Source organism: Ambystoma mexicanum, chromosome 3q, assembly GCF_040938575.1.
Source record: "Ambystoma mexicanum isolate Mex_15411 chromosome 3q, UKY_AmexF1_1, whole genome shotgun sequence".
NCBI lineage: Eukaryota > Metazoa > Chordata > Amphibia > Caudata > Ambystomatidae > Ambystoma > Ambystoma mexicanum.
Genome location: NC_090926.1, coordinates 326,665,088 through 326,692,661, shown reverse-complemented (window position 1 = coordinate 326,692,661; position 27,574 = coordinate 326,665,088). Strand labels below are relative to the sequence as shown.

General features: G+C 46.5%; 1 protein-coding gene across 3 annotated transcripts in view; it reads right to left on the bottom strand.

Annotated features, from left to right (window-relative positions):
* Window positions 1-333: 333 nt before the first annotated feature.
* IL12B (interleukin 12B) overlaps window positions 334-27,574 on the bottom strand; it is a 122,206-nt gene continuing 94,965 nt past the window's right edge. For 2 of the 3 annotated variants that reach the window (XM_069653907.1, XM_069653906.1), the window contains exon 8: window positions 334-3,968. Coding sequence is in view for 1 of the 3 variants with exons in the window: in XM_069653906.1 (XP_069510007.1) it covers window positions 3,890-3,968 (79 nt within the window). In the remaining 2 variants the exon portion in view is untranslated. The remainder of the gene's footprint in view (window positions 3,969-27,574) is intronic. The other variant, XM_069653908.1, reaches the window with a different exon arrangement.

Below are 27,574 nucleotides of genomic sequence, written 5' to 3'. Positions count from 1 at the left end.
CAATGACGTTCACAGCAACATCCACAGCTCCATACACAGCTCAATAGGCAGCTCTACTCACAGCACGACTCGCAGCTCCACTCACAATTCTGCTCACAGCAGCAACCCCCAGCACTTTACCTGCGGTGGAATAGACAGCTGCAGGTCGTGTCCACTCTCTGGAGTATCTGGGGTGTTGGGGGTCAGAGGTGATGTGCATGAACCTCCAACGTGAGACCCGGATTTCTTGCCTCCATTTTCCATTTGTGGCCTAATAATCCTTGCCTTCAAGCTGAGGTTACACCTGTGGCTGCAGCTGTCACACCAAAAATAGACTGGACTTTACAAAACATGTGTTGCTTTCTGGATGCGTTTATTGTCTTGTACAGTGATACTTGCACAATAAATATTAATAAATACACATAACAATAATTTAGAAGTAATATCTATTGTACCTTGGAATGCAAGCAGTGCATGCGTGGCTGGGCATTTGTTTGCATTGGCCTGGAGTCCTGTGGCTGGAGGGGACGAGGAAGGCAGTGTTGCAGCTGAAGGGCAGGAAGGCCGAGCTGGGTGCCAGGCTGGGAAGAGAGAGGATGATGAAGGCGAGGGATGGGAACCTTGGCTCAGAGAGGGTTTTGGGAGCTGAATCGGTTGTGGCCCTTACAAGGCCTTGACCCCTGCAAGGGCTGACACATTGGCAAGGGCCAGGTCGTTGCAGTGTGGGGGTCATGGTCTCTTGTTGGTTATGGCATCTAGCGGTTCTCTGCAGTGGGCATTGCCTCTTATTGGTTATGGCCAGAGGCATTGCTAGCGGGGGGGGGGCTTAGGGGGCTATAGCCCCGGGTCTTTTGGTTGTAGTCCCGGATAGAATCTGAGGGGCTACAATCAAAAGGCTAGCTAGCCCCCACTCCCGACAATCCCGACATTAGTGTAGCCCCGGATCTTTTCCAGACCTAGCAACACACCTGGTTATGGCATTTACACTGCTGGAGGTTATGGCATCTAGAGGTACAGTGCTGGAGGTTATGACCTCTTGTTGGTTATGGCATCTAGAGGTACAGTGCTGGAGGTTATGACCTCTTGTTGGTTATGGCATCTAGGGGTACACTGCTGGAGGTTATAACCTTGTGTTAGTTATGGCATCTAGAGGTACAGTGCTGGAGGTTATGACCTCTTGTTGGTTATGGCATCTAGAGGTACAGTGCTGGAGGTTATGACCTCTTTTTGGTTATGGCATCTAGGGGTACACTGCTGGAGGTTATAACCTTGTGTTAGTTATGGCATCTAGAGGTACAGTGCTGGAGGTTATGACCTCTTGTTGGTTATGGCATCTAGAGGTACAGTGCTGGAGGTTATGACCTCTTGTTGGTTATGGCATCTAGAGGTACAGTGCTGGAGGTTATGACCTCTTGTTGGTTATGGCATCTAGGGGTACACTTCTGGAGGTTATGACCTCTTGTTGGTTATGGCATCTAGAGGTACAGTGCTGGAGGTTATGACCTCTTGTTGGTTATGGCATCTAGGGGTACACTGCTGGAGGTTATAACCTTGTGTTAGTTATGGCATCTAAAGGTGCAGTGCTGGAGGTTATGACCTCTTGTTGGTTATGGCATCTAGGGGTACACTGCTGGAGGTTATGACCTCTTGTTGGTTAGGGCCTCTAGGGGTACACTGCTGGAGGTGATGGCTTCTTGCTGGTTAAGTACATTTTAGGGCATGTTGGGGTATAATGCTTAAGCAATATGCCCCGAGCGGCGGGGGCATTACCGACTCAGGTAATGCCCCGGTACCCATAGTTATAACGACGGCCGCGGGACATTACCTGAGTCGATAATGCCCCCGCTGCAAGGGGCATATAGATATTAGTAACCAGGCCCACAAGATCTGTGTGACCGGGGCACTAAAAGCATTTTTTTGTCGTGAAAGGCTGCAGCTTTTCAGGACAGAAAAAAGAAAAGAAAAAAAACTACCAAGAAAATGGTCCCCGGGAAAGGGAAAATGGAGTGCGTTTTCCCTATCCATGGCGGCCATCGGGAGCAGACACGCTGGGAACAGAAGCGTGACCAATGCGTCCTCTCCTGAATAAAAAAAGAAGAAGGTAAGTGGGGTTGGGAGGGTGGAAGGGAGGGAGGGAAAAAAAACGTACCTGGGTCCCCGGCGGGGGACGATGGAAGCCTCCAGCCGTGTGGAGGCTCAGAGCGGGGATGGCTCCACTCCGAGTCTCCACACGGCTGGAGGCTGCCATCGTCCCCTGCCGGGGACAAAGCAGGCTGAAGGTAAGTGGGGTGGGGTGGTGGGAGGGAAGGGAATACAAAACAAACATACCTGAGTCCCCGGTGGGGGGCGAAGGCAGCTTCTCAGCCGTGGGCAGGCTCAGAACGGGGATGGCCCTGCTTCAAGCCTCCTCATTGGCTGAGGGGCTGCCACGCCCCCCGCCATGGAAAAGGCGGCTGGAATCGAGGGATTCTCAGCTGGGTAAAGCCTGGCGAGGGCCAGTTAGAATGCTTGCTTCATTCTGATTGCGACCTCACCGGGTACTAATGTAAGTTATAGCCTCTTGTTAGTTAGGGCATGTAGGGGTACACTGCAGGGGGTTATGGCTTCTTGTTGGTTAGGCCATTTTAGGGCATCTAGGGGTACACTGCTGGAGGTTATGGCTTCTTGTTGGTTAGGGCATCTAGGGGTACACTGCTGGATGTTATAGCCTCTTGTTGGTTATGGCATCTAGAGGTACACCGCTGGCGGTCGTGGCCTATTGTTGGTTAATGAATCTTGAGGTACACTGCTGGAGGGTTTGGCATCGTGTTGGTTATGGCATCTAGAGGTACACTGCTGGAGGTTATGGCCTATTGTTCGTTAATGAATCTTGGGGTACACTGCTCAAGGTTATAGCCTATTGTTGGTTAATGAATCTTGAGGTACACTGCTGGAGGTTATGGCCTTTTGTTGGTTATGGCATCTAGGGGTACACTGCTGGAGGTTATGGCCTATTGTTGGTTACTGAATATTAGGGTACACTGATGGAGGTTTTGGCCTCTTGTTGGTTACTGGATCCCTGGGTACACTATTGGAGTTTATAGCCTCCTGTTGGTTATAGCATCTAGGAGTACCTTACTGGAAGCTATGGCCTCTTGTTGCTTATGGCATCTAGAGGTACACTGCTGTGGGCATTGCATCTGATTGGTTATGGCATTTACACTGCTGGAGGTTATAGCCTCTTGTTGGTATGTCATCTAGCGGCACCCCACTGGAAGCTTTGGCCTCTTGTTGGTTATGGCATATAGCAGTCCTTGGCTGGAGTTCTGGCTTCTTGTCGTGCTAGGAGTAAATATATTGATCTATATCAGAGATGTCAGTGCAGGTCAATAAATAGCTGGAATTCAAGAGCTCTGTTAATATATTCCTTGAGGGTTATGGAATGTATTGGAAACTTGGTCTCTTGTCGTGAGCAGAAGCTCTGGGTCATTATGGGTCATACGTTTCATACAAAGTAATGTCCTTTATCAATATATTCCTGTGGATGAGGGCCTCCATCGATAGACTGCTCTCTTGCGGGGGTCAGCATGTTGCTTTGGGCCAGAGCACTTCATTGTGGTGGGTTGATTGCTCAGAGTCATTCCCTCCTACTGGTGGTTGGTACATTGGCATGTTCGCTGTCTCTTGTTGAGGTTGTGGCCTCACATACATTGAGGGTTGGGGGATATAATACACAGGTTGAGGGGCGTGTATAGATTTTGGTCATGGTAAGTGAGGGCTGAGATATTGCAAAATCTAATGTCCACTCATTTGTGCACAGTTGTTTTGCTGGTGTTGACCGAATCTCAATGGTGGTTGAAACAACTGGGAACAACACATTTCTGGGGTTCGTGCCCTCTGGTTAGAGGCAACAAGGCTTGCTGTCCTTCAGTTAATTTGATCCAGATCTTTTGTCCATCTTGTTTTTTGAGTGTTTCGTCTTCTTTGGCTGTGCCTCCATCACAGCTCTGCTACAAACAGAAAAGAAGACACCAGAGGTGAGTGACACGGTACATGATGCAGACGTGCTCTGCAGAACATCAAGCACAACAACTGATCTGAAGATATGTCTCTGAAATGATTCAGGATCTTCATAGGAAACTGTTGCCACCAGGATCTGAACATTACAATATCTAGAGTCTTGGCCTGTTATCAACATCCACTGGCATGAAGATCTGGGCACCACAGCTACACCGACCTTGACAATGATGCCACATCCACTAGGCTATGGACATGAACGCTACAGCAATTAGGATCTGGAACAGCAAAGAGATTACTCCATTTAGATATGGGCCTCGATTTGAGAGATCTTAAAGAACCTGGACCTTTGAGGATCAGCCACAAAGGCCCATACCTGGAAACTATAAGTGCTATGGCCCAGACCTCAGTGCTTCATCCCCTCTTTTCTAGGCCTAACACTAGAGCTGTTTTGGGACCTGTACTTGAATGCATCCGCTGCTAAGAATTATGGCCTAGGCATATTCTACCGCAGCAAAGATCCAAACGTGGATGCTGCAGCTTCTAAGATCCAGAGATGGTTGTGATTATGTCTGTATGACTTGATTAGTAGAGCTGCTCACATATGGATGTGGGTGCATGGACAGATATTATAGTTTCTACGATATGGAATTAACAGCTGCAAGGATAGGATACAACCACTATGTTGCAGACCTAGAAGTTACAGCTGCTAGCATCTGGATCTGAATGATGCACTTTCTAGGTTCCATATTAGGCTGCTACAGTTGCTCAGATTCATACCTTGACATTACAACTGATAGAGACACTAGAGCTGCTAGGATCAAAATGGGGAAACTTCCGCTGCTAGGGTCCAAACCGGTACACTTCATCTGCTAGGATCCAAACGGGGTAACTTCAGCTCCTAGGATCCAAACAGGGAAACCTCAGCTGCTAGGATTTAAACGGGGAAACTTCAGCTGCTATGATCCAAACGGGGAAACTTCAGCTGCTAGGATTCAAATGGGGAAACTGTAGTTGCTGGGATCCAAACAGGGAAACTTCAGCTGCGAGGATCCAAATGGGGAAACCTCGGCTGCTAGGATCCAAATGGGGAAACTTCAGCTGCTAGGGTCCAAATGGGGAAACCTCAGGTGCTATAATCCAAACGGGGAAACTTCACCTGCTAGAATCCAAACGGGGAAACTTCTGCTCCTAGGATTCAAATGGGGAAACTACGGTTGCTAGGATCCAAACGGGGAAACTTCAGCTGCTAGGATCCAAATCGGGAAACTTCAGCTGCTAGGGTTCAAATGGGGAAACTATAGTTGCTAGGATCCAAACAGGGAAACTTCACCTGCTAGGATTTAAATGGGGAAAATATAGTTGCTAGGATCCAAACGGGGAAACTTCAGCTGCTAGGATTCAAACGGGGAAACTATAGTTGCTAGGATCCAAATGGGGAAACTTCAGCTGCTATGATCCAAATGGGGAAACATCAGCTGCTAGGTCTAAACGGGGAAACTTCAGCTGCTAGGGTCTAAACCAGGAAACTTCAGCTGATAGGATCCAAACGGGGAAACTTCAGCTGCTAGGATCCAAACTGGGAAACTTCAGCTCCTAGGATCCAAACTGGGAAACTTCAGCTGCAGGATTTAAACGGCGAAACTTCAGCTGCTATGATCCAATTGGGGAAACTTCAGCTGCTAGGATGCAAATGGGGAAACTATAGTTGCTATGGTCCAAACGGGGAAACTTCAGCTGCTAGGAACATAACAGGGAACCTTCAGCTGCTAGGATCCAAACGGGGAAACTTCAGCTGCTAGGATCCAAATCGGGAAACTTCAGCTGCTAGGGTTCAAATGGGGAAACTATAGTTGCTAGGATCCAAACAGGGAAACTTCACCTGCTAGGATTTAAATGGGGAAAATATAGTTGCTAGGATCCAAACAGGGAAACTTCAGCTGCTAGGATTCAAACGGGGAAACTTCAGCTGCTAGGATCCAAACGGGGACACCTCAGATTCTAGGATCCAAGCCGGGAAACTTCAGCTGCTAGGATTCAAATGGGGAAACTATAGTTGCTAGGATCCAAAATGAGATATTTTAGCTGCTAGGATCAAAATAGAGACACTACAGCTGCTAGGATCCAAATGGGTGAACTATATTGCTAGGATCCAAACTGAGACACCACAGCTTGTAAGATCCTTACTGGGATACTTGAGATGCTAGGATCCAGGCGAGTGGAGATACTACAACTGCTGGATGGAAACTTGAACACCACAACCGCTGTGCTCTGGGCCTACAAGCTAGTGTTTCAAATGAACTTTCATCATTGAGGTGAACCCCCTGACATGTGCAAGTTGTATGCTCTACAACAGAGAAGTCGTTACACTTCTGGACATTTCTTATAATGAAGCGCAAACATAACCACCCTGTAAGAAATGCCAACAACACATAATTCAACAATTGAGTTTTCTCAAATATAATGTCCCTTCCTTTGTTCCATGCAAAGAGGCCTTGCGCAAAGAAATCTGACCACATGTTTTTGTTGTGTTGTTTGTCTTGTTTTGTAACCATGAAAAAAGAAAAAGATGTTTTTCATTGTAAACCTGGACAGTGTATTTGCCTTGTGTGCCCTATAACCACCCAAATATGTTCCCCTAATTTTTCTAATAGATCTAAAATACTGAATTCAATTGCATACATTGTGTCTACAATTGAACCTTTTGGGATCGCCTTATTGCATATGAAATGGAAATGAGTGATGCTGTGACCCTTCCTGGTGATGTTATGCGCATATACCGAAAATATCCCTTAAGGCACTTCAGTTGCTAATGTCTCAATCCGTAAGCATTTCAGAAGAACGAAGGAGCTCAATCGTCCACCACGTTCAATATCAGTGATGAGAAACTCAAGCATCGAGGGCCCTCTGTCACCGCGCAGTGCTCGGTTGCCTGAACCAGCCGGGGAGTGCACTACCGCCTTCATACCGAACAGTATTCTGTCCTGGCTCCCTATAATGTCAATGCAATGCACATTCAATGTCATACCTGTCATCAGCCTCTGGGCTCCCAGTGTTACCATCCCAAGGCAAGATTTATTTTAATTTATTTATTTACTGCATTTATGTAACGTCCAGACCCGGAGGTATCACTGTGTACAGGGGAACATGAACAGGTCGCAAGGAATAAAGAAAGAGTAGCTAAGAACAATTAGACAGATTTGTTAAAAAGCCAACTTTTAAGATAGAAAGGATGGACAGACTCCAAATCAACTATAATAGTCCCAGGGCGTCTCACCTCCGAGTCTTGATGGCACAGCATCTACGGTCTGGACCAGTCTTCTATAGTCAGATAGAGGTGACACTGAAGCAACAGCTGTTAAGATCTAACCTAAACCTTCCTATGCTAGTTACAGTACCTGGATGGACATTACATCCCCTAAGGTTGGTTTGGAGTGGATGCTACAACTCCGAGGTCTTGACCTAGATGATCAACCAAAGCTATGTGTTGTAGCTTGGATGATCAGTGTGACTGTCTGTGTGAGTGGAGGGCCTCATGGAATGGTGAGGTGGAGCCTGGAGTGTTGGAGGCTTGGGAGTTCCAGACAGTGACAGTTGGGACTTGGATTTGGCAGGGAACCAAGAGAGATGCTTGTGACCTTCTCTCCTACCTTCATGAAATATAACTGTGTAACTAAGCAAATAAAGCATCTTCTGTTTGTACTTACCTGGGTCAGCCTGGTTCCTGCTCAATGTCATCTCTGATCCAGGCACATCTTGCAGAAGGCAAGGTACTACACTATGATCCAGATCCGATTGATTGGCCGGCTGGCACCTTGGTGCAGAACCTACAGATGTTGCTAAGAGATGGACCCAGAAGCCTCAGCAGCTAGGATTCCAGCCTGGGTGTGACGCCTGTTGGCCTCAGTAGCAGGCTTCAGCATCTGGATCCTACAGCAGTTAGGTTCTGGGTCGGGACAATAGAGCCGCTACTACACACACACGTGATTATCGCTAAGATCAGAGTCTAGATACACACCTTAATACAACAGCCCCTAGGATGCACACCTACAGGATTCAGATGGCAGGGGCGGGCAAACCAGGTGTGTAGCAGGGCACAGATGGGAAAGGGGGAGCTGTACAGAGACAGCCTGTTCAATCTCTGCCCTGGGAAAGCATGTGTTGACAATCATTAACAGACAGCAGCAACACACGGACAGCTGCAGAGGACAGAAGCCTGCCCTGCCCATATCAATTTACACCCCCCGCCCCCAGGGGTGCAGCCAACTACTTACCTGCTCTGCTGAGCACTCTTAGATGCTTCACACACCCCTTCCCAAAAGTGCATCTTTGTGAAACTAAACATCCACCTAATCGTTGCATCTATATGGCCAGTGTGCACCAGTTACATCACAGAGACACTGGCATGCCAGCAAGGAGGGTTGTGGGCTAAGACAGGGTGAAACAGGCCATGTGTTTTTGGTTCTGGGATACAAAGGGCACCCTGCAGCTGGGGACCATGCTCATTTCCAAGGTGATCAACTGAGTGACTCCATGACATCATTACACCACTTCTCCAACCCTGGGCTTTCTTTTGATCATCTTATTTTGGTACATTAATGGAATTGAAAGCAACCAAACTACAATTCCCAGAAGGCACAGGTGTGTTAAATAAACGGCCAGTCCTGCAACCAGAGGTCTAAGTGACAGGGAGCCACGTACCCTGTGTACTGCTAGACAGACGAAAACAAGCATTTTGTTTTCGCAACTAGGGGAACGTGCAGTATTTGCAGTCATTGGGCCTCATTACGACCCTGGCGGAAATCGCGGTGCTAAATGCACCGCGGAGCACGGCGGAAAGCTGCCGATAGCGCCATGGGGGTTGGCGGATTTTCCGCCCCATGCCGACCTTGGCGGGGCGGTAAATCCCCATTCCCCATTTTACCCTTCCCCATTCCCATTTTTGCCCCATAGGGTATAATGGGAGTGGGGAAGGCGTTAATTACGCCACCGTAAAATACGGTGGCGTAATTAACAACAAGGTCCCGTAGCGCCATGGATTTCTCCGCCCGGAAAAACCAGGCGGAAAACGCTCCATGGCGCTACGGGAACTCGTAGTAGGGCGGACGGGTCCGCCGCGAATAACGCTGGCGTAAACCCACTCCGCCAGGGTCGTAATGAGGCCCATTGTGTTTGCTGCTGCTGCTGCACTTTAAGTTTCAGGCTAGGGCGACGGGGAATTGATAAATAGGAGGACAGTTGGTTGGAGCAGATGTAGGATCGACAACTGTGGAGGTTGCGCTTAAGGGCGTGGCTGCCACTGTTTGGTGCTGTAGATGCATGCGTGACCTTTCCTGGTTGTGTGATATTCACTGTGACAAACCTGTATGCACACAGGTAGAAAACACACATGAACACATTCAGATGTTTTGCCTTGTGTATAGTCAACATGTTTTCGTTGTTGCTAGCAGGGTCGGACTGCGGCAAAACATTGTCTCGGGCACCAATGAAAAAGTGTCCCACAGTTGCAATCCATTCCTTTTGTGACAGACTGTTTGAGTAGTACCCACGGGGGGAGAGGGGGTTGATAAAATGTGATGCAAATTGTGCAATTTAAAGTATATTTATGCAGTAACGCGGGTCAAAGCTAGTAGCCGCATAGTGACGGGCCCACATTGGCCCAAAAAGTGGCTCACATTGGCCAAAAAAAAAAAAAACGGGCCCATACTAGCTAGCATTTTGTGTTTTTGGTTCGGGCATTGCCCTGTTGCCACAAAGGTCAGTACGAGCCTGGTTGCACGGTGTCATTGCCCTATTGCCACAAAGGTCAGTACGAGCCTGGTTGCAAGGTGTCATTGCCCTATTGCCACAAAGGCCAGTACGAGCCTGGTTGCAAGGTGTCATTGCCCTATTGCCACAAAGGTCAGTACGAGCCTGGTTGCAAGGTGTCATTGCCCTATTGCCACAAAGGTCAGTACGAGCCTGGTTGCAAGGTGTCATTGCCCTATTGCCACAAAGGTCAGTACGAGCCTGGTTGCAAGGTGTCATTGCCCTATTGCCACAAAGGTCAGTACGAGCCTGGTTGCAAGGTGTCATTGCCCTATTGCCACAAAGGCCAGTACGAGCCTGGTTGCAAGGTGTCATTGCCCTATTGCCACAAAGGTCAGTACGAGCCTGGTTACAAGGTGTCATTGCCCTATTGCCACAAAGGCCAGTACGAGCCTGGTTGCAAGGTGTCATTGCCCTATTGCCACAAAGGCCAGTACGAGCCTGGTTGCGAGGTGTCATTGCCCTATTGCCACAAAGTACGAGCCTGGTTGCAAGGTGTTGACATCACAAGCCCAGCTATCCACATGATGTGCCCGCTGTTATTGTCGCATGCCCAGGTTGCCATCCTGTGCAACATTTTGGCATGATATGTTTGCATTCCGAATATTGCAGGTATTGCCATCATGTAGTAAGTTACTCACACTATTGCCAAGTACGGGCACACATTGCGAGCGTTTGCTACCAGACGCCAACAATTTGCTACGTTTGTTGGTATTTCAATATTTTGTGAACACCTTTGCACAGGGCAGTTTCTAGTCCATTTGGTGCCCAGGGCGAAACCGTAGGAATGCGCCCCCCCACCCCGTGCGCCACCCACTCCGCACCCCACGCACCACTCCACCGCACCCCGCGCGCCACTGCCACCGCGCGCCACTGCCAGCGCACCCCGCGCGCCACTCCCAAACTACACCATTAAGGAACTCCTACCCAAAGTCAATAAATCACTGCTAAACAAATGACACCCAGGTACCCCAGTCCATAACAAAGTGTGTTAGACTAACAATTGACCTCTGTCAATGTAGTGCACCTTAGTTCAGTCGTTTTTAACATCGCAGAACTGCATGCTACTCGCACGTGTTTGCAGCTGCAAAATTGTGTGAGCAATGCTGCAATTGCATCTCCATTAATGAGGGCCATACACAGTTGGAGTATGCTGGCCTGATGTGTGGATGGGCCAGTGTTTTCTGTGCTGATATGTATGTACTACACTTAGACTACAAGTGTACATCCGGGCAGAATAAACATGCTTAATGATATGATATGATAGTTTATTGATATAACGCCTATACACAATGTGTTTCAAAGCGCTTCAAGTACCACGCGGGTCTCCAGCCGCTACCTCTGTGTTACCTTGGACAGCAAACTCAATTGGAGAAGCCATATCGAGAATACTCAGCAGAAGGCAACAGGAAAGATGGCAGCGCTGTACCCACTCATGAAGACCAAGTACATGCTCCCCGGACAAAGATCAATGTCTACAAGACGATCATCAGACCTACCCTGACGTGTGCCTCCCCAGCATGGATGACCTGCCGTGAGCGATACCGAAAGAGTCTTCAGATAGTCCAGACCAAGGCCCTGCAGATATCGTCTGGAGCTCTAATCTTCACAAGGATAGCAGACCTTCACAGAGAACTGGACATCAAGATGTTGGATGAACATCTAGCGAAGCTGAGTAAGAACTTCTGCCAAGGACTGGATTAGAACCTGAACCCTCTGATCAGAAGACTCACTGCCACCACTGCAAACGCTTTCGACCGCTACCCGCGGCCCATCACTGCGAAGACCATGTGAAACCAGCCTACTGTGACAAGACCACACAGACCAAGAAGAATACAAACCCACGACTACACACTCAACCCGAGAAGATGGAGTAATGAGGCTCAAGCCTCGGTATCCAATAATCACTGCTGATGGATAACATCTATTCGCAAGTAGAAAACAGACAGAGCACCGGTGCTAAAGGGTTAAAGTTCTACACAGATGCCAGTGAGGATGGCATTGGCTTTTAACTGACATGGGTTTTCCCCCCCAGTGCCAAGGCCTTTTTTGGTGATTTTGGTATTTCACCATTCAATGCATTCTAACGTTTTCTGTTTCATTAACCCCTTAAGGGCCCAGGACGAGGTATCAGGTATCTGGCAACAGGGAGGTAATCCTAAGGACGAGATACCTCGCCCTTGGCACTTAAGGGGTTATTCACATTGATGGCGCTGAAAAGCAAACAGTGGCTTTTGCTTCACGGACCTTAAAGGACACGGAAAAAAGGTATTCTGTGTTAGAAAAGGAGGCCGTGGCTTGTGTGTGCAGAAATGTAATATGTATGTGTGGGACGGATCATTTTTCATAAATACAGACCACAAGCCTTTAGTCTCTATATTTAATATGAGGGAGCCTGATGGAGAATTGTAAGGTGGATCACGAGTATGCACGGTGTGAGCTTTAAAGTGCAACATGTTCATGGTGATCACAATGTGGTGGCAGATGTGCTATCTCGCAATGCAGCGCAAACTGACGCTGGTGAGAAACAGTGTGACATAGTAGAAGCATTTGTGGAAGATGATGGAGACTTTGTTATGGTCTCAGGAGGTCTACAGGAGAAGGAGTGGATGAAGCGTGATCATCTGATGAGTGTATAGCCAAGTAAGAAAATGTGTTCTGGAAGGTGAGTCCCGAGATGGAGTAGGGGAAGACATCAAGAAGTTTAAAAGAATGAGAATGAGTTGGAAGAGGATGGACATTTTCTGGTTAGGGCTCATCGAATTATAGCACATGTGGGAAAGAGAGGTGCAATTATATAACTGGCACGTGAAGGACATTGTGGAGTGTGTAAGGTGTAGGGTTTAATTAGAGTGGATTGTTGGTAGCCTAAGGGATTGTGATGCTTTTAGGGACAGTGATAAAGTGCTGGAAACCAGGACACAGCTGCGTCTTGTAGTACCACTGTGTGGGATGTGGCGGTGGTGGATATTTTGGGTCCTTTAGATGTAAGAGGGGCACAAGGAAAGTATGTGATGGTTGTTGTGGATGTGTTATCAAAATGGCCAGATGTTTGTGTGATGAGGGAAGTAAGATCTAACTAAAATAATTGTAGTTACTGGGATTTATATTTTGGACAGAGGGTTTCCATAAGAAACTCATATCAGACAATGGGCTGCAATTAGTATCGATGGAAATGGGAGAGTTTTTGGAGCTCAATGGGTAATAGCATACCTGCACCACATTGTATTATCCCAAGGTTAATGCAATAGTAGAGCGTTTTAATAGGACATTGATGGAAGCAATGAGGCTATCCAGGGAGACTGGTGGAGACTGGGCGAGAGCTGTAATGGAAAGAGTGTTCCAGTACCGATTGGCTCCACATGACACAACAGGGGTGTCCCCAAGTGAAAGCTTATGCCCGGGTTGGATGGGAAGGTCTAATCTACTCCAAGTGAATGAAGATGAGGTGAAGGAGAGGATAAGTAGGAAGATGAGGTATGCCAAGAATAGGTCTGACATGTTACACTGAGTGCGAGACGTTTCAATACCTAAAGGGACGACAGTGAAGGTGAGGCATCCCAGGTATGTACCTCACGAGTGGTTGAGGTTCTCCAAGGAAATGGCTGTGAAAGAAGGTTTTTAAAACTCGGTGAGACTGCAGAAAGGAGAGGTATGGCATAAGGAAAGAGTGGCAACTGTGCCCGTCAGGAGAAGGTGAACGTGAGATGTATCACCCAGGTGTATGTTGTGAGGTGAAGGGAGGTGGGGCACCTTCAGATGATTAATACCATTGCATTCAGATCATCCAATGAATGGCGATGGAATCTGGATTAAGAGATATGCTGAGGAATCTATATACGTCAGAGGAGAATGTTTAGGTTTGAAAAGAGAAAAGAGGGAGTTGGAGGAAGGGGGTGTTGGCGAGCCTAGGGCTTTATATGAAACAGCTGAATAAAAGCTACGAGAAACCTACAGCATGTCCTTTGTTTTAATAATTCCCAAACATGCAGAGTTAATTTACATAGGTATGTTTGTATGGCACCAGATGGAGTGAGGAGTCAAATGTAGCTCCTGGTAGTAGTTTGTCTCGAACTAGCAGGGCTCTACTCCTCTCCAATCAGAAGCTAGATAGCTCCAGAGATTTCAGACTCTGTCCCTCATCAGAAGGTTGGCGGAATGGGTTTACCGGCACCGGTAAAGGTGCCGGTAAACCCATTCCATCTTACCACGAGGTCTCCTTGCGGGACCCGCAATGGGCGCCTGGAAAAACCAGGCGTCCATACCGGGTCGCGCGAGGACACCAGGGAGCCAACAACGGGCCCGCCATTAACTGGCCAGTTGTGAGCTCCATCCCCATTCCTATTGAGCCCTATGGGGGCTCGAATGGGAATGGGGATGGACCCGGTCCGGGTTCCTCGGATGTGGAATTACCGGGTCCGCCAAGGTCGCGATGGCCCGGTAATTCCTCATTCGAGGAACCCGGGCCCGGATTGCGGTAAGGAGGCAACCATGCCTGGTTACCTCCAACCTCCTGATGAGGGCCTCTGTCTGTGTGGACGTCTGTTACTTGGCAAAATCAAAGTGCTGTTGCTTGCGCCTACATAGCAAACCACTTATCTCCCAAACCGAAACCTTAAAGCTCTGATATGCTCCCCAGCAAGAATGCGCACCAGGATGACTCCCCAAAAACCCAAACCAGTGTTGCTGTTGTTGTTATTTTTTTGGAGTGCTGTGGGCTGAATGGCCCTTTGTCAGACCATAGTCTAAACAGACATGAAGTATAAACAGCATTACTTTGCATGCGACTAGTATTTATAATTTCAAGCAAATGCTATGTTAGGAAGGAGAACATTATACAAACCCAACAATTAGCAACCTATTGGGAGGGTGTACATGTCTGCCCGGTGCATCACTCATGTATGAAGAGGAGATGTTTGAAATGAGAAGACCCATAGTTCTAAATTGGACATGTTCTGTCTTGTTAATCTGCATTTGTATTGCATCGAATCACCATCAGGATAGGTTCAAAACGTATATATACCTTAGTGTGTGCACATATGGCTAACATTATATAGGTCTGATAATTCGCAAACATACCTGACAAGTGGACATTCATTGAATGTATCTTTCACACATCTGACACATGTGCATGTACTTTTCGTGTGATTTCATGGTATTCATTGTGCAAGTCTTCTACCAGTAACACAGGGCTGTGCCCTCAAATGTAGACAGTTGCCCTTGGAGTTAATGGACTCAGTTATACTAGCCCCATCCCACCTTCAGAATTGCACCGATAGAATATGGCTGGGTCCCACGAAAAATGTGGTCCAGCTGTCACATGCCGGAAAACACTCACTTCACCAGTCATCTCTGCTAATAATTGAGCATTTACTTGAAATTACAGATACCAGTTACATGCAAAGTAATGCTGTTTTTATTTCATGTCTGTTTAGACTATGGTCTGACAATGGGCCATTCAGCCCACAGCACTTCGAAGCTATGACAATGGCAGTAAGGCGCTATACAAATATCAAGTAATATAACATAATATACTGAGGTACTCTCGCCATATGCCAGCTCATGCCATTACCTGCCCATGTATCCACACCATTAAGATACTGTTATCATGTGCCCAAATACTTGGATCATGTAACAACATGACTGCTTAACATCATAGCTGAGATACTTCTCTTCCCTCAAAGTGCTTTGAGGGCACTTTAAAGGGCTCATTAGGCATGAAGCACAAAGCCTAAACTTAATATAGCTTAGAAAGCCCCTTTTTGTACTGTCGCCCTGACTCCTTCCCTTTCTTTCACATCCCTTATAGTCTTTCCTTGGAGTATATGGAGCCACTTCTGACAAGTTTGATAAGAAAAAGAAACCAGGAGAGTTCCCTCCACTCAGACAATTAACACGAAGAGGGGGTAAAGAAAATTAATATTTTCTGTTAAAGTGGGCTCTATGTTGCTGTCTAGTACTTTCTCATTGCAGTTATCAGTCCACGTCAAGCTCCATTTAAAGTGCAGTGATTTAATAATGTTAGGGAGTGATGGCAGTGCAGGGTGTGTGGTATGGGAAAAAGGTGTGTGTGGCTGGAGCTGACTCAGCCTTTCTTTGGTCCCCGGTTGAGAAAATGACTAGACTTGAGTTGGGTAACAGAAGCTTGAATCTGCAGGAGAGGGTCACTAACAGCTATATTACAGAGCAAGGTATAATTAGCCTGCTTGGTCGAGCAAGATTTGGTAGCATGGCCGTCCTTCTAACAAGATCCTGGCCACATTGCATAAAGTCCTAAGCAGAAGGGATTAGCCTGTGGGTAATTGGAAAAACAATAGAATCGTGTTTCTATAAAGTACCGAGTTCCAGAACTTTCCCTCTTCTAAGAGCATTGATAATTGTTCAATGTATTCCTTCTTTAATCATGCTCAATGCTTCAAGCTCTAAAGGTTGAAAGGATGAGTCAGTAGGCTCCAACAGGATTAGAACCACAAGTCTCTAAGCATGCACTGAATGTGTTGCATATCGCAAACCCGGGCCTCATGACATGCTTGCAGTGCGCGAATCAAAAGAAGGGAGTGACGTTTTTGGCCGGCAATATTCAGCCAGGGAGTACAAGGGCTGAGCTGCTGGGTACTCTTTAGCATTTTCTTTGGTGTGGCAGGAATTGTCTCCTGAAGCAGACACAGCAGAGCCATCAGTGACTTGACATCATAGAGAAACTCTCCACCGACTAGATCTCTGAGGATCATGCAGCAGGCCGCATAATGGTCTTTTTTTAGTGTTTGGAATACTGTGTTTGATTGTTTTTTGATTTAAATACAGAATCTTCAGGGTTAACGCAACCAACTCACTTAAACACAAGCATTGGCAAAGCCAACAGTTTGGGCTTTTATGTAGGCATGGGAAAGGCACTTAGCAGGCACAGCCGTAGTGGTATTGACTAACCATTGTTGGTAGCAGGTGCAAAATGTTGTGAGTACCTGGGCATCTAATAGCCTGGCAAAGGCTTAAAACGTATGCACCAGTTAGAATTCTTGGCTTTGTCAAAGCTTGTTTGAAACAAGACTTTGGTGGCTTTGCTAATGCTTGTTTTTAACAGGACTTCAGTGAAGGACACTCAGTGTTTATAAATCGCTTGGCTGAAGGCAGGCCTGGTAAGACATTTGTATTATACCAGTATCGTGTTTACATCTCCAATTAAGTCATGAACTCTAGGGAGACTGCTTTGAGCAAACACTGGCAGGCACTTTGCATGCAAAGCCTAATGTTAAGACTTGATTAAAGCGAGCTCAAAAAGTTCCCATGAGAAGCTGTTTTGGGCGGGCAGAGGCAGGAATGGTTGTGAATGGCCATAAGGATTAGCATGTGCATGGGCAGGCAGTGGGTAGGCACATAAACCGCACAACGCTTACAGACTCTGTGTGTCTGCGCAAGCGACACCTAATAGCCCAAAATAAAAATAGACTAAATCACAATGGACTGAGTTACAAAGTAAAATAGATTTCTTACAGTGAAAACCACCAATTGATTTCTGTAACTTGCTTTACAATTAGTGTTTAGTGGAAATGAACCACCAGCACTCTTCGGGCCACGTCCCTTCATGCCACTGAGCTATCCTCTTGGGAGGATAGCTCAGGGGCAACTGCTTGCCTTGGCAGCAACACGACACAGAGCAACACAGGTTTCATGTCCATGCTTAGAAACCTCTGGGTATTAAGTGCGTTATAAATAACCAATCATATCATATCATATAGAGCCCCCTTTCAATTCCTCGTCCCATTTAAAGCACTGCGTGTGCTGCAGCCGGAAGTGACCTTCCTTCTTCGTTTCCTTCTAGGTACAAGGGAACCATGCAGAACATCAAGCATGAAGGTAAGAGCGCTTACCTGCTGGTTGGCAGCCTGGCATAAACTGGTCTGCCCAGAACCAGCAAAATGAGAAGTCGGCGTATTAAACTGAAATGCCACACGATTGACTGAGAAGGTAAACATATGAGAAATGGGGACTTCCCCGCCTACTCGGTTAGGACGTGCTATGCTGGGAAACACGAGAGGACTGTGAATCATTCCCATAATTACCACTAGATGGAGCCAGAGGACAGTCGTTGGATATTTTCTGGCGCGCAGTTCATGATAATTAACTAATAACTCCCGTCTCTGGCATATTCCTGTGGGTTCCACAACCGTCCCCATAAATTCCCCAAAACAACTTTTATATGACTATATGGCTTGTTTTCTAAACTGCAAACATCATTGCCAGATGGAATTCCTAAGACAAGTCATTTAAGGTGGTACAAGTCCAAAGTGGCCTCGCAATTCTTCTGGAGGATGTCGAAGCTATGTGCTGGTGGGAGGTGTGTGTGTGGAAGCCAAGCCCTGCGCTGGCGCTGGAGGTGGGGGGTAGTAGATTTTAGCAGCATTCTTAATTCGACCACAGTCGGTCGGTGACCATCATTTCACAGGATATTGTACACAAATGACCCACGATTGCTTGATTGAACCATCTGAGAAAGTATCACTTCCCCGGCTACCCTTCGAGGACAGGTTACGCGGTGAAACGTGACACGAATGTTCGTCACTCCCAAATTACCACGAGATGGAGCCAGAGGACAGCCGTGGATATTTTCTGTCACGCAGTTCATGCTCGTTAACTAATAACTCCCGTCTGTGGCATACTTCTGTGGGTTCCACAAAGGTCTATTTAAATTCCCCAAAACAACTTTTATATGACCATATGGCTTGTTTTCTAAACCGCAAACATCATTTCCATACGCAGTTCCCAATTATTCTGGAGGCTGTGGAGGCCTTTTTCCGGGGGCCGGCAGGGGCTGTGTGTCTGTGGAAGCTCTGCCCTGCGCTGGGGAGTGTGCAGTAGATGGCGGCAGTGATTGGACATAGATAAAATGTAACGGGGATCCCACAAGGGCCTGGGAGAGTGCAGATTTGGGGGCGTGGAGAGGGGGGGGGGGGCTGGGGGGGGGGGGGGGGGGTTCCGAGGGAGCATTTGAACTCCGCTCAAAGGAAATGTTAAAAAAAATAGTTCGAAAGAAATGTTCGAAAAAAATAGTTCACAAATGGGGTAATTTCTTTTATGCTGCTTCTTTCAAAACTCCACACTGTACATCAATTCCACTTCGAATCACTTCCATGGCAGCGGTGCACCCAAAATACTGTTGCTAATGCAGTGATTGGTAGTACATTAAGGGATACATAGACACACACGCTCCACAGTTGAAGGTTACCAGGGTAGCTCGGCAGGTTGAGAGTCCATTGCTGAGATGTTATATATAATAACTGCTTGTTAATCTTTTGCCTTTTTGCAATTCCTTGTAAAAAACAAGCAATATAAAATGTGTTTGGCCAGAGCATGGGTTGGGCTGGTCACTTGCTCATGTTCAGGGCGCAGGTGGGGTTACTTCTGTCCCTATAGTGAAAATCAAAAGTTGGCCCCATGAACCCACAGTTTAATTTCCTAATAACTGCTGTCAGCACAATAGAAGCATGTACTTGTGATCAATCAGGTTGACAAGCATATAACAGCTTTAGAAATATAACCTGTGATAAAAAACAAAGGAAGGGGCTCAAAAATCACTGGGTATTTGTGTGGTAGTCCAACAAAAAAAGAAACACATTCCAAAGAAAACTAGTGAATGCAAGTTTAAGCAGCATTTTTGAGTTTGGAAATGACTTTTTTTCTGTGAAAGTGTAAGATACACTTTTGGGAGACCTTTTGGGAGACTGCTGGGGCTCGTCCACCGCCAGCCCCAGCCCACTTAAAGCCCTGCATACAGTGTAATTCGCACCCCACTTTTCCATAATATTCCCATTTTTTGGTAACATTGGTGGCAAATCAGTATTTTGAACTCAAGGGCATCATCGAAAATAACATTACAAAAAGATGCCATGAGTAGACCAAGAGAAAAACATTACTTTGGGGTGCAATATACAACTGGCCCTGCTTAGTGTGTATGAGCACATTTTTATTTTTCATTGAAAAGACTTAAGTGTGGACAGAGTTCAGATGACCTGATTCATTGCAACAGATCCCAGGAAATTTGGTGGGAGTGGCAAGTGGCAACCATTATAACTTGTTCCCTGCTCCGATCTCATGGATGTGCTCTGGAGCTGAGCAATGGGCAGAACCCGAGTTAAGATGGTCGTCACTCACCAGACCAGACACATTTCCTGGGTTTTGTGGCTGTGAATTGGATCACCTTATCTGTGTGTTAACTAAAAATGTTTCACTGTGTTTCAAGGGTTTTGCTATGCTTTATTTTCTCCAGGGCCCACTGGCCATGTTGCACCATTCAGTAAAAACACTGTGGCAGATGGATGTGGCCTTCAGACATGGCCAGTTTATTTGTTTGTTTGTTTATTTATTTCTATAGCGCTCCGGACCCGGGAGTAAAAGGGCGCTCAGTACAGGTTACAAGGCACAGTACATGGTAATAGGCAGTGATGCTAGAACAACTTGACCCACAGTTACATACTGTGGTCGCAGCCTAAGGCCATGGTCCATATCACCTGGCAAATAGATAACTAGATGATACCAGCCATTCCTTCGGCCGTGTCCACTGTCCTCGAGGAAATCATTCGTCAAGAGTGTTATCCGTCTGTCACTTCCCATATCCTCCTCACTAGTAAATAACTAGATCCAAATTGCCATGGCTTTCAGCTGTGGACACTGTGCATGTTGCCCGAATACAACGAAAAGAGCATGGATAAAATGGCCATGGCCAAACCTATGCCTTCTCTATTTTCCCCCTTATTTAACTTCCACTGTGGTTCCACCCTGCAAAATTCCAGCAGAAACATACTACGGTCACCTCAGTGCCTCCTTGTATTAAAACAGTAACCTTCTACGATAATGCAGCATGGGAAAACGTTTGACATTTTTCCACATCCCTACTGCCATTCTCCATGGGCACCCCCATCAAGTCTAGGTCCCCCCACTTCTGCTCCACTGTGTAAATCCTTCCTGACCGTCTTCTATTATCCCCCTTCACCTAATGGTTCGTTTGAGGCATTTTCTTTCCTGTGCTCCTTTTGCGATGTTCCCGTGGGAATACATGGGAATTTCATGGGAATCCTGTGGGATTTGCATGGTAATACAGAAATGAACTGCCTTAAAACAGACGCTGCAGCCCTCCCCAAACGCTTTAAATGTCCATATGGTCCACTTGCCTCCTATCCACTCCTCCAATATGTAAAATCACCTTTTTGACTTCTGCAAATTGGTTTTGAGCCCTTTTCTTTTTTGGTTTCTAACTAGAGTACTGTGGGAATTTCTTGCATGGGGCACAAAAATATGGTGCTTTTCATTTCTGAAAAGCCCCAGAACTGCAATGCACCATAGGAGATAACGTTTTTGTGGACTGGGGCACGCCGTACTCAATTGATATTTTTTTTAAACGACTGGATGGGTTTACACCAAACAAAAAGGAATATGTCTGACTCTTTGTGCCCACGCTGTTTCGTATTTGGTGCAAATCCATCCAGTGATTTTTTCAGCTATGAGTGTTCAATCGCAGCACATTTTTCTCTATAAGAAAATTAACGAGAGTAGGCTAAACACAAACACAGCATTTTTGTTTTGCTAATAGCATTTGCACTGTTTAACACATTTTCCCCAATATATCCAGTTCAGTGTCACCCATACCAGACATTGGGTTTGGAAAAATGAGGTCAAATCCGTTTAGCGATTCAAAAGTTATTACCAATAGAATATTGTGAAACGTCAATACAAATGGTTCTATCTTACTCATAGGGCCGCAATTTCTGCATTCTAATATATCTGTACAGGCGGCAGCGTGCCACCAACTGCTGCCCCCACACATTGCTGCTCCCCGCATTGTCAACATATTTGTGACTTCAGCTGCCACTCCCACAGTCTCATGGGTGTGATGTGTGCACCAAGTATGGAAGATGTACGATTTGCAACTACAAATCATAATATTGTAATGTAAGTGGACTTGTATAGCACCTGTCTGCGATGAAAGGTGGCCTTGCTGCGCTTGAAATGACACAACATAACATAGTAGCTGTGTTTTGAACAATCATCTAGATGAAAAGTGCTTGCTTCCCATAGACATTTGATGGACAAATTCAGAGAAAACCATTGCTGAACTGATGACTGTGCCTGGCAAACACTGCAGCAAGATCTTTTTCTGTAGGTCGGCACGCTGCACAGGAACTCCTCCTTGGTAGTGCCTTTTTCACTAGCCTTGTCCCTCTGATGCCCCAGTTTGTTGGTGACTGCCCCTCCTGCACACTAACGGCTCTGGAAACTGTGCTGCACTGGTCACAGTCATGGGCCATTGTGTGCCTAAGACTGAAGTGAGTTGGCGGCGCGGTGCGTGCCTGCGTATTGGTGCACTCCATTCTGGCTACATTACGAAAGAAAAAAAGTGCGCCGCTTAACAGTGCCAGAGGATGTACTCAGTGAGTGTGGCCTCCCGCAGAGGCGCAGGGAAGCTAGCATTACACTGATGTTGACACATGTGCCAGTGTGCGCACGCCGCCCTGCTGAAATAGTGAGCTGCGCCTGTCACGTGGCTGCCTAGCTGCCGCTCGACCACACTCTCGAACCTCCCACCCTGCTGTGGCAGTGCTGCCAGTTATTCCAGCAGTGGAAGAACACGAATGCAATGTAGGCTGACTGGAGCAGTGTGCTGGCACCGGGGCGGCAGCGCCCAGCACTTTCCTTTATTCTTGAGCGTGGACAATAGGAAATGTTACTGCTTGTTGTGGGTTCCATGTCATAAAATCGCAGCAAAAATGGTTGTGATTACAAAATATAGCGGCAAAAATGCAGTGGTTTTTTGCGGCCACAATCATGTAAATCATGCGGGAGACACCCCCGCAACCCCAAACCCATTATCCCATTTAAGGGGAGCGGTGGACAACCCCGCAACCCCCGCTCCCCTTAAATGGTATAATGGGGTATACCTTTACCGGTTCAAACCACAGCATTTTTGGCAGGTTTTTTTCTTTTTTACCAGGGACATTTTTGCCGCGATTTTATTACCTGATACCTTGCTGCGTGACTAAGACTGACGGGAAGTTAAAGAAATAACGTTTCCAAAACACCACATCATAATTAAACTGGTCCCCATAGAATGAATGTTGGTGCTCACTGCTCAGAAAAAAGTCTTGGTGTTCAGCCCTGGCAACCACCAAACAAAATAACCACATGTGGTGTCCTTCCTACCGCAACCACCACACCACCAAACCCATACCTGGCAGCTATGGTACCGGAAGGTAAAAGGATTTGCTCAGGATAATACATTTAATAAAGAGGCGAAGTCAGGATTTGAAGCCAGTTTGCACCTGAGATACTTGACCACATATTTTATTAAAAGCAGTGCCCCTCCCAGGCACCCACACCAGCACTGACCCACCTATACCCCCACATACATGCGGACACCCACAGGCACCCACACATGTCACATACCCACAGGGGTAGACTGGGGACGAAAAGAGGCCCTGGAAATAATTTTCAAAGTGGCCCCATGTTACACATTTTCAGCAAGCCCAACCCTTTTCCTTTGGGAACATTTGGAAAGACAAACACAAAGGAGGCCCAGAGTGCTGCTGAGGCCTACCGGGCAATCTCCAGAGTTCCCAATAGGCCAGTCCAGCCCTGGTAGGCCAGTCCAGCCCTGCATACACCGGCATTTTGTTAACCTCTACATCTATTTGTCTATGTACCGATCTATCTATCCATCTATCTACATATCTATCTATACAACCAAGATAAAGTAACGAGGGTGATTCAGCTGCACAACTTTTCCCTGATGTGCTGTAGTTATGTTTGAGTTTAAAAGACTTTGCGAGAAATTCAAGATGCATTTCAACAAATCATAAGGTCTGATATGAGAAGTGTGTTATACCCATTAAAGTGAATAGATGGTAGTCATTTATCCTGACTGAATGGAAGCTCAGTTTGGAAGCTTACATTATTAAAGTTGCATTTCAGAGTGATTTTCTTGGGTGGCGACCAAGCGAGGCTCAGTTGGGGTATCTGGGTCCAGCAGTTCAAAACGCAGGGTGGTCTTGCACCAGTCAGCCACTTGGCCTGGGCCCCTCCTGGCTTACCCGCCTCTAGTCCCAGCACAGCGAGTGTGTTGGGTGTGGGTGATGCTCTCTTGGCACAGCAGATACCAATGTAATTATCCCTCATGCAATCATGAGCCTTCTGGACAGCTTGCCCTAGGCGATTAGAGTACAGAAAAGCTGTACTCTCATCGGCAGCCAGCGCTGTTTAATCCAGTGGTCGAAGTGAGCAGGAACAGTCAGGCGCTGTGTTCCACTACTTTTATTTTTTTACTGTTAACAGCTCCACTACTTTTTGCAACCATTTTCACCATTCTGGAGCTGTTCTTTGTGAAGTTAAAGCCCACTTCTCCACTTTACCACCGGATATCAGTCTCAGCTAAACTGAAATTTGTTCCAACTCAATTGGCTGTCAACCAGCATGACTGCAACCATTGAAAAATGTGTTGCACGTTGCTCCTTTCCTTGACACTCTGTCCCCTGCCGGAGTCACAGTTTCACTGCATTTTTGGTTACACTTCTATCTCTGGTGTAGTGCTGGAGGTCAGGAGAAGAATGCAGCTTTGCTTCTTCCTCCTCCTCCTTCTGCACACTGGTTGTTCACAGTAGCTGGGCTGGGGTGGGGTCATTCTCCTCGTGCACACACACAGTTAATAGGAATCGTCCTTAGGGAGGCGGATGCAGGGAATAAATGGTGAAAAACGGTGGCAGGGGAAGGGAATACTTGTCAATGGGCAAAGTATTCCACAGATTTTTTCATACCCCTGTGGGTTGGTTGCGGTCAAACGTCCACCAACTCTGGACTCTAGTTTTGATGAAGCTCTCACATTTACAACTTCTCCCGCAGCACTCGAGCACCAACATCTTGTACTGGGAGGCGACTTCAAAGCGTGGAACGCGGACCAGTCTTTACCGTGACCCCCGCTCCCCACTGATAGTCTGACAATTGTTGACCTTTACCAGGTAATAGTGGATCTGGCGAAAAACAAAAGCCACAATCTTGATCTTTTTTTTCTCCCACAGGCCTGTTTCCTTCACCTCCTTCCTTTGCCCTACTATGGTCAGGCGCTATAGCAGTATCATTGACTTTTACTATTCCCTTCCCACCCAGTCCAACTCCAGGTCTCAAGGGCCGGAAACCTGATGGGTTTTCAGGATAGCCCTGATTAATATTCATGCGACAAAATGTGCATGCATTTAGAATCATTGTAGGCAAATTTATCTCATGAATATTAATGAGGGCTGTACTAAAAACCTGACATGGATCCGGCCCTTGAGGCCTGGAGTTGGATAACCCTGCACCCCATCATCCCTCTCACAGCAATGGGGTGAAATGCAACCTTCGGGGGTCACTGTCACTGATCTCTCTGAACTCCATGCTTTCCTTCTCTGCCTTTGATCCCTCCATTCTCAGAGCTTAATTTCAGGAGCAGTTTAAGGTTCGGGCAGTCTGCCTAGCTCAAAGGTCTGCAACCTTTGGTTCTCCAGATTTTTTGGATTGCAACTCACAACAACCCTAGCCAGGATCCTGGGAACAGCACTGAAAAACATCTGGCGAGCCACAGGTTGCAGACCCCTGACCTAGCTCCTTGCAAACGCAGCTTTCGCACTCGTGGGAGCACATCTGCCCCATAGTGCTCTGACCTGTTGAAGACCTCTCAGAGAAACCAAACAGCCAGAACTCAAGTGGTGATGTAACAATTACTTGAAAGCTTGTGCCTCCTTTTGTAAACAACTCTTGATAAATTAGGCTAAAATTCCTTCCAGATCACGAATCATAAAAGCTAGTAGTACTATCCCCAGTAACTATTTACGAAGGTTAAACAGCAAACATCAGCAGATGCCTGCTAAAACCCGTGTCTCCAATCACTATTCATTTGTGAAGATCTCTCATCGGCTTCTAAGAGCACAATTGTGATGATAAATACACCATCCACCAATAGTACTGGGTTACTGTATAAAATGCCATGTCCAATGCTGGCCCAATACTTTTGTAAAGTGCTCCACTGCTCTTGAACTAGGTTTCTGCTATAAGAAATAAAATACATTTTTTTTACTTAAACTTATCTTATTTAATGGGGGAGTTCCCCCCAACCCACTTTCTCCCTTCACTCCTACCTCTACACCAAGCACCTCCCACCCCACCCCTCTTATATTCAAAGTCATTTCAAAGTAATTTCCACAAAGGTAATTGCCACAAAGTAATTTACTTCATGGAAACAACAGCAGACCCCTGGGGGTCCCCAGTATTGGAGGTACAGTACTTTGTTTGCTCCACTCTTGGCTCTTTTTGATTGAATGCATTCAGTGTTTCCTCCTCAGTTACATTTTGGGGCTGGCCTCTAACAGGTGGGGAATCTCAGGGCTTTGCTTTTTGACTTCCCCTTTTAAATAGTTACATTCAGCCGGTGGTGATCTTCCTACACTCTTTTGACTTTACGCTAATGATACTGACACCCTGCTTGGTTTAGGTGTTTAGAGGATGCAGAGAGGTTATGTGAAATTGGATATGTAGCCATTGGCTAAAAGGTTCTGTTGGTTTAACGCCTATATTTCTAATCAGTCTATCACTGTCTCATTGTAAGGGTCTTTCTTCCGGCTCTTCCCCTTTCCCTCATCATATTCCCCAGGGTTCCGTTCTTGGGCCACTTCTGTTCACTCTCTATACTTCTCCTTTATCTTCTTTAATCCCTGGTCACGGTTTTGAAGTCCACCTCTAGGCAGACGACATTCAGATCCTAGCATCATTTCCATCATTTACTGGCTCTATCCATCAACGTCTGTCTGCTTGTTTAACTGCCATAATATCGTGGCTGCCCTCTCGTTTCCTTTGTCTAAATCCCAATAAAACAGAAATCCTTTTCTATCCTGCTAATAGTGGCGAAAACGGGTGCAAAATGGTGATTTTTACCTCCAGCAAAAAGCTGGAGGTAAAACTCTCATTTTCCACCCAACTCGAGATTGGATGTAGTGGTAAGTAAATGCAGCAGTAATAGCATTACCGCAGCATTTTACCGGTCCACCTAACTTGTGATGAGACCCATGATCTCTTAATAGTAGGTACATCAAATGTTGTAACACTGCTGGGGCTCCAAGTGTCAAACAGGAAATTATATCGCGCCTCCTATTGTAATGAATATATGTATATTGGCCTATGCGAAGCTGCTTGTAAGCCACTTGCGAAGAAATTCGTGTTGCAAGGTCCCGACCTTAGAATCAATGTAAGCCGCCATTTTAGGTTAATCCGCCATTTTAGGTTCTCGCTGCAAAGTCACCCTGTGAGCTAAAATGGTGGACAGTGTCCCTCTGAAAATGTAACATGGCCGTCTTGACCTCTAACAAGGCCACTTGTTAGGGTCATGAACTGAGACCTTGTCCTTCATTGACCTGTGTGTAAAGGATTACTCGTGCCAATGAAACTAATTCATGAGCATATGTTAAGAACAATGTATCCAAATACTGAACCAAGAACACTTGTTTAACTACATTGTATTAATGTTTGAGAAGACTCTATGAGGAATCCTAAAATACACTGTTGCCGTGTAGGCTTGTTGACGAATGTATTAAAGGCAAACCCTAAGCGTATAGATGTGGAACCCGGCATGAACCCTAGATCAGTAATGTATTAGTGGAATATTAACCCACAGTGGGGGTGGACATCATGTTTTCAAAAGTATAAAAGGTGCGTCTATTCTAATGTACAGTCCCATTCACTGAGCACACCGAACCACGCTGGAGTTTGTTGTGTTGTACTG